Source organism: Anopheles cruzii, chromosome 3, assembly GCF_943734635.1.
Source record: "Anopheles cruzii chromosome 3, idAnoCruzAS_RS32_06, whole genome shotgun sequence".
NCBI lineage: Eukaryota > Metazoa > Arthropoda > Insecta > Diptera > Culicidae > Anopheles > Anopheles cruzii.
This window is the reverse complement of record NC_069145.1, coordinates 9,043,345-9,051,240: the sequence shown is the minus strand read 5'-3', so window position 1 is coordinate 9,051,240 and position 7,896 is coordinate 9,043,345. Positions and strand designations below refer to the sequence as shown.

Here is a 7,896-nt window from a genome sequence, read left to right as displayed (position 1 = left end):
CCTGGCCCTGTGCGTGTGTGTGCTCAAGTGTCTATCCACACGCTATCACTCTCGTGATAGGACTGTCGTGTTCTCGTGCGCGCCACAAAAAAAACAGACCGTGACCGATGGGGAACGGCTTGCTTCATCGTTCCGGCCCGTGCACCACCGGATAGATCCGGTGCTAAATTTATCTTCCCCAGTCCCGAATTGTTCGCGGTTGGTTGTGCGGCAATTTATGGCGCTCGTTCTCGTTTCAGAAACACGATCACGATCGTGAATATGATGAACGGATTAATCGGCGGTGAAAGCGGAAGTGAGAAATCTGGCTACACGCCACGTCGGAGGTCAGTGACCGGTTGGTAGAGGCTCAGCCATAATTTTGACCACCAAAGGGGAGAAGCCATAAGCAGACGATCGCGTCATTGGGGCTTCGCGCTTCCTAACCAAGCAAACTTGATATCTGGGCCCCGAACCGGCCGTAACGGCACACGAACGGGTAAATGTAAATGTAAACGGGTAAAAAATACCAAAATTGAACCATTTTAGAAAGCTGCTCCTGGCGAATGGTTCTACGATTCCTTGCGAGGTCACCGCGAGACGATTGTTAATTGAAGTGGTGCAACTGGGAGCTTATGCCGTTTGCATGTTGTGGCCGAACAATTGCGATAAACGGGGCCAATGGTGCTGTGGCATGCGCACGCGATATGGGTTGCGCGAATAAACCCCATAAAAAAAGAAAAGGGAACCACAACATTCCGCAACCGTTGGACCCGATGGTGACGATCGCATGCGGAGCAATAATAAACACAGGACACACAACTTACGGAACGTGTGGGGACCAAGAAGCAAAAGCAAAAACTGCAACAGCAACAAACCGGCGGCCGTTGGACTTTGTACCGCTCACTTGAAAGTCCCTCTCGCGAACGCGTCCGACATCTTCGACGCTTGATTTTTTCTCCCCCAGATTCGGCCCAACGCTTGCATCCTGCTCTGACTCCTCTCTCTGTCGCGTTCAGGGCTCCCTTTGCTTGTTTGCGTGGCACGCGGCACGCGAATCTGTGTCATATCGAACAGCGGAAAGCTTCCAATTCGTCCCCAGATCCCGCTCCAACATTGACACAACGTTCAACTGTAAACATCTGCGTTGGGATGGGATCAATTAGAGCGATCTTCGATTCCGATTCGCCGATCGCCTAATGTTTTAGTCGTTCGCGGATGGAGGCGATTTGTTTCAGATGAGTCTCAATGATGAGATTAGTAGTGTATCAGTGTTTGGATTGAGGATTGCGATTGAGTTGAGCAAAAAGATGGCTGGGCTAACCCGATTGTTAACGCTTCCACTATCAGTGCTCCCCGTGCTTGACCCAGGTTTTCTGGTTTCAATCCCTGTTGGTAAATTAGCAATTGACTTACGGGCCGCGAGGCTATCATTGGGGCATCAGAAATCACCAGGAATTAGGATGGAAAAAGCCCAAGCAAAACAACGACATTGGTCTTTCCTTCGATAAGAGTGTTACGGCATTGGCGGGCAAGAAGCACCATGATAAGAGCATGACCAGCTTTGCGAACTCTCCGATGCTGGCTTCCAAAAACACACTACGCCTCTTCGCTGCGGCGACAAGCCTTACAATTACCTGCTATTGCCCGGTCCCCACACATGCTCAACCCCGTCTGGGCCGGGCGCTTATCTTACTTGATGGCCGAAACGAATAGCCTATAGGCGGATCGGTAGACGAAACACGCGCGATAAGTGTTGATAAGCGTGCGATGGTCGAATTTACGATGATTTTCCAACCAAGAAGTGTTATGAATCAAACCCGGTCGGGGGACTCCAGGATATGACTGGTGGTTGATCTGGTTCCTTCGCAAATCCGTTAAAAGAATGTGGGCCCAGGTTGACCATAAACCAAAATTCGTCAGTCACGTTTCGCGTAACTGCTGATTACTGTTTGTGTAATGTGTCTCTTTAAATTCGTGTGAATTCTTTCTTGCTCCCTCATGGCGGTTCGGCGTCGTCGTAAGTGGGCCACCACCATTACCGTCATCGTCGTCGGTATCATTAGTCGCGTAATGGCGGCTCGTTAGAAGCCTTCGTGAAACGCCGTGGCACTAGGCCCGGCACTAGAATGCCCCGGCCACTAAAGGTGCAACGAAACGCGCACCCGTTTAAGCTTCCGACTCGCATCGTCCGGCACTCATCGTCTGGCAGTCGAAGCAACTCGATTAAGCACGTGCCGCTCCGCCGCCACTGGAAAAGCATGTTCCGGCTTTTTTATTGAAATTTATGTTAAGAAAACAACACGGAGGACGGACTACTCTCAACAGCAACACGACCAGGATCACGAAACCACCTCGCGAAAGAGAGCCGAGAGAACCCAACCCGGGCCCTCCGTCGACGTCGTAATTGGATGTAGGGTAATTAGGGATGTTTTCGTTTTCGCCTTTGGCCGGAAGTGAGAAAAGAAAATATCGCACAAAGCGTACGCAAAGCGCAAGTGCCGTGAAAATCACTCACCAAGTGGGATATTATGGCCCAGCACGCCTGTTGCTTGGCGTCGCTTTACGGGGGCGAAAGGGTACCCCGACCTCTCCGATGAACGCCTTGAACGAAGAAAGTGGCCTCTTGACGGGCGATGAGCCCTTAAACATGCCCTCCAGCCAGCCAGCCAGCCAGTAGCTTCACTGATGGCGTGGATGGCCTTTTTGTATTAGTTTGCGAGCCTTTCGCGCCTTCTTTTAGTGGGTTCCCATTTTTTTTTATCCTTTAAGGTTTCAGCACTCTTTAACAGTATCGTTTCCGGATGATGGCACGGTGCGTCCAAAAAGTGCCCCGCGGCGCACAAACACTTATTGCCCAAACAGGACCCCCGTCCCGTTGGTCCATTTTTATGCTGCCCTTTTCGCCACAACATTACCGCGTGGTACCGGTGCAGTTGTGTGTCCACACCGATTGTTTACCTTAAACACCCAGCCGACACCTGGCACCTCGCGCGTCAGCTTCAGAAACGGCGTAAACATCATCAGCGTAAATGAGATTGGCGTGGCGAAACATAAAACTCTGGACCTGGCTCCGGGGCCGAAACGGGAAAGAGTTGGTTTTAAAAATTCAAACATTCATTTCCCCGCCAGCGCAATCAACGGGACGAGCCTCCATTTTTCCCTGCTCCCTTTTTTGTTTCATTTTTCAAAATTTCAATTCCGTTTTCCGCGTGCACTATGTAGCAAATGGTGGCGATCTTCGGCCCCACTGCGGCCTTCTTCAATATACCCGGGCCACCTTGCAAGGCCGGTCAAGGTGAACGGTATTTTGTAAACAATTCATACAGGAGATTGCAGGCACGCGGGGGGCGATGTTTTCAATAACCGGCCGACGACGTTCAATGCCAAACCGCTGCATAGCTGCATCGGAATGGCAATCGGGAGCCTTCTTCCCGGCGGCCGGGGGATCCTTTGGCTCATCGAAAAGTGAAACACTTCAAACAGCTTCTGCTGCTACTCCGAACCGATCCCGATTTTTCTATCTCCCGGGCACGGGTGGCCAGCAGCAGCCGGACTTCTTGACCTGGTTTTTCGGGGTGCTCGGGTCCCGGTGCCTGATTGTTTACCTGCTTGTTCCTGCCTCTTCAGGATTTTGTGGTCGTTGCTGGGACTGAATAATTTAAAATGTTTGTTCGTAAACACGCTCCGGGTGTGTTACTAAATTTAGCAGGCACCCCCTCGGGAACAGCCCCAGCCCCCTGAAGGCTTTCGCACCCGAACCGAACCGACGGTGATTTGATCCCTTGACAGGGGGCTTCCAAGCATCTGCCAGCTACCTATCTGTTGCAACGGAACACGCACGGTCACGTGGGGACCATTAAACGGGAACTGACGAGAGGGCTGATTGTGAAAATGGAAACGCAAGCATATGATTATTTGCCTTTGTGCCAGCTCCGATGCAGCGGCGCTGTTGCGTCGTATCCGATGGCTCTTAACGGGCAGCTTAAAGCATCTTCGATATTAAACATTCAGGCAATATTGTTTATTATTCAGTCCAAGTGTGTTGGCCTCACTCGAACAATGGTTTTCCAATTTCCTCTGCAGATCACATATCTACTCAGGAGTGCAACCCACCGAAGCTGACCTCAAGGACCTTTCAGTACAAAACCGACCACCGAAGTCAACCGAAGACACCTCAACGCTTCGCTGCGCGCACACTGTATTCTCCCAATTCGGTTCGAAAAAATGATCCGAGGACTACCGCTGGCACGGTTGGCTCAGCAGGGCTACAAGAGTTCGCAGAGTGGTGGCCTTCAGCGCTACTGGCGGAACCTGCGGGCTGCCCGTCTGCTGAGCACCCAACGGCAGGCCAAGTTCATCGAAGAAACCATCTTTCCGCCCGAGAACGGGTTCGAGCAGAACTCACTGTACGACAACAACCTGCCGATTCCGCACCAGACGCTCGACCAGTACCTGTGGGACAACTTCAGCCGGTGGACCAACAAGACGGCCGCGGTAAGTATCAAGGCGGCCCGATATGCTCTGGCTGCCGCAGGTTCAAAGTCCTTCCCGCTATCGCATCCCGCGATTGTTGGCGTGAAACAATTGTTTTATGGGCTATTTATTATTCGCTTCCCGGTCAACGGCCATGATATGGCGCACGGCACGGCCAGACCCCGGTGCCATCCCGCTTATCAAGAGACACTCTCAGTTCCCCGCAATCTCGCCGGTGGCCCGCGTCAAAGAAGGTGATTGATAACGCCGAAATCTTCTGCCGCACAGGCCTCCGAGGCTGTTGGTTGATGGAAGTGCGCGCCATTTTCGTACCACAGCTTGCTCCCGGTTCTTTATTCCAAGTATCTTTTGCCCCGTTATCAAGTTTGAAGCGGTTCGGGCTGGTTAGAGTCATTCGAGAAGGTTAAAGTTGTGGCCAACTGATTGGCTACGAGACTCTTCTTGGCCATCATCGACCGAGATCAGTGATTCGGTTTCAATTGAGACACACACTAATAAGGAGGGGTCCTTTAAATTGATGACTTACGACTTACGGCCAATTAGCATTCAATTTGATAAACAACTTTTCGCTTACCTTTTGTTGGAAACAAAGTTTAAAGTACAACAAGCAAGTGTGCAAGATCGGACGTGCTATCCACGTGCCGCCGGGCCCCCGGGAAGTACGTCATCCGGAACGAACGTACACGCAAGCACGCCACAGCAACGAAACGTGTAATCGAGAACATGTTTTGCTTTACAACACACTTCACTGGTCACCGGCGTCAATGTTACTAGCACCCATCTTTCTGATGATCGTTCGTTTCGTGTACTTTGGATCAGGTTTGTGGCCTAACCGGACGCAGCTACACCTTCGGCACGCTGCGCGACCATTGCGCGGCACTCGCGATACGACTGCAGCGAAAGCTTAACCTCAAATCCGGCGATACAATTGCCGTTTGTCTTAGCAACATTCCAGAGTTTCCGCTGGTGACGCTCGGTGCCATCGAAGCCGGACTCGTGGTCACGACAATCAATCCCATCTACACCGCCGGTAAGTGCACAGGACGATGATACCATTGGCTTTGTACGTCCCCCTTAGGTCCGAATGGTGAGACCATGGTCATCCGGATTACATGCTGGCGTCTGCGGTTAGTCACGAGCGCCGTCTTTTATCAATCGCTAATTCTGCGTATCGGTCAACAAGGAAGGAAGTTAAGGAAGTAGCGGACCGATCGATTATCACCGAATGACCCAACAAAACGGCTATCGGGCACGTTGTTTTCATGCCAATTCATTGATATTGCGACACGACCAAAATCCTACCGCCACCGATCAGCAGCGGCCAACTTGGAGTCATTGGCTGATAAAGATAAACCTCGGTCGAAGAAGTAATTCGATTTACCCCTTTTGCCGGTTTGTCACTTTGCAGAGGAAATATCTCGGCAGCTGGTGGACAGTGATACAAAATTTCTGGTCGGTTTGGCCTCCAACATTGCAGTATTAAGAGAGTCCGTGCAGCTGGCGAAGCGCGACATCCGCATCGCCTGCATCCGTACGTCCAACGACGAGAGTCTTCCCGCCGGAACGATCGACTTTGCCGAGCTATCCAGCCCGAATGGTAACGGCGCTGCCCAAAGACTAAAGTTGACCTCACAACCTAACGGATTTCGTTTCTTACCGTTTTAGGCATCCACTATAGCGAGCTTCGCCAGCATGACCGTACGCCGGAGGATATCGTCTTCCTGCCGTACTCGTCCGGAACCACAGGCATGCCGAAGGGCGTCGAACTGACGCACGTCAACATCGTGGCGAACTGTGAAATGCTCGGCGTTAAGGCGGGCGCCAGTACGGTCATTCTGCCCACGACCGACACGTATCAGGATGTGCTGCCATGCGTTCTGCCGTTCTTCCACATCTACGGACTGACGGTGACGATGCTCTCGAAGCTTCGCTCGGGCTGCAAGCTGGTCACTTTGCCCAACTTCCGTCCCGACACGTTCCTCAATGCGCTGGCCGATCACAAGGGCACAGTGCTACACCTGGTTCCACCGATAAGTAAGTCTCGCCGCGCGAGTCTCTTTTGCCTGAACGCAAAAAAATACTATTCCGTTATTTCGTTCCAGTTATCTTCCTGGGCCATCACGATGGCGTCAAACCGCGGCACACCGAGTCGATACGGAACGTGTTTTCTGGGGCGGCCCCGATGGGTGCACCGGATGCAGAACGCTTCACAGCTCGGGCACCGCAGGCCGAGTTCATCCAGGGCTACGGTCTCACGGAAACTTCTCCGGTGGCACTGATGGGTGCGCTGGGCGCCCGGAACTACGCGTCCGTCGGTTCACCGTGCCCGCGGACACAGGCCAAGATCGTTGCCCTGAACGACGCTACCAATACGGCACTCGGACCGAACCAGTCCGGTGAACTGCTCGTCCGTGGTCCACATCTGATGAAGGGTTACCACAATAACCGCCAGGCCACCGAGGAAATGCTCATCGAAGGAGGCTGGCTACGTACGGGCGATATCGCTCACTACGACGACAATCTACAGTTCTATATCACTGATCGGTTGAAGGAGCTAATCAAGGTGAAGGGCTTCCAGGTTCCGCCGGCCGAGCTGGAGGAACTGCTACGGGCGCACGATCACGTGGCCGATGCGGCCGTCGTCGGTACACCGCATCCCATTTCGGGTGAGGTACCACGAGCCTTCGTGGTGCTTAAAAAGGACGCCCGAGTGAGCGAGGACAACCTCAAACAGTATATCGCGGGCAAGGTGGCCTCGTACAAGCGACTCGAGGGTGGCGTCACTTTCCTGGACAGTATTCCGAAGAATGCGTCGGGCAAAATCTTACGGCGGACGCTCAAGGAACAGTACTGCTCATAAAACCGGAACCGGCCGCTCCTCGGGTCATGGATGCCAGCGAAAGATATTACTGCTGAACGATTCGGAACGAAAAAAAAATCTCATCACGGATTGCTAGGAAGGGTTCGGAGTTTTGTTCTAAATAATTTCTTGCCCTGCAATAGAGACTGCACACAAAACGGCGCGTACGCTGGCGAATGTGTTGTACACTTTTAAGGCATTTACTGTTTGTTTATCTTTTTTAAGTTTTACAATCTTGGTTGTTTCTTGATCTTGATTCCTCTTGATCTTTCCCACGTCCATCAACTAGCTAGCCAGTGTGTATAGTCAAATTAAACACAATCATTTTACCAACTTACCAAGGAGAAGGGTAAAATTTATTTTAGTAAAAGTTAGCTGGGAATCTTGGGATAGGAAACAAAAGACAAAACTGGATAAAATAAAAGATTTTTCTTCGTGTACATTTCGTTTGATGAATTTTGCATTTATCGTCATCGTTAAGCATTAATTATGACAACGCAATAACAGCTCAGCGCTATAATTACTAATGCACGCTTAGGCACGGCTCGGCTCGGCCCAAG

The 7,896-nt window shown here is 51.7% G+C and overlaps 1 protein-coding gene across 1 annotated transcript; it reads left to right on the top strand.

Annotated features, from left to right (window-relative positions):
- The first annotated feature begins 4,206 nt into the window (after positions 1-4,206).
- Positions 4,207-7,743, top strand: LOC128272414 (uncharacterized). The gene is made up of 5 exons (XM_053010217.1): positions 4,207-4,476; positions 5,296-5,506; positions 5,885-6,073; positions 6,142-6,510; positions 6,579-7,743. Exons 1-5 carry the CDS (start codon positions 4,207-4,209, stop codon positions 7,334-7,336), a joined length of 1,797 nt encoding a protein of 598 aa, XP_052866177.1. The 3' UTR covers positions 7,337-7,743.
- Positions 7,744-7,896: the final 153 nt, after the last annotated feature.

What these genes read in the sequence shown, in the direction of transcription:
- LOC128272414 (XM_053010217.1), top strand. Translation starts at nt 4,207, where the DNA reads ATGATCCGAGGACTACCGCTGGCACGGTTGGCTCAGCAGGGCTACAAG. An exon ending in GGACCAACAAGACGGCCGCG is followed by an intron (nt 4,477 to 5,295) that starts GTAAGTATCAAG and finishes ACTTTGGATCAG; the next exon opens with GTTTGTGGCCTAACCGGACG. An exon ending in CGAGCTATCCAGCCCGAATG is followed by an intron (nt 6,074 to 6,141) that starts GTAACGGCGCTG and finishes TTACCGTTTTAG; the next exon opens with GCATCCACTATAGCGAGCTT.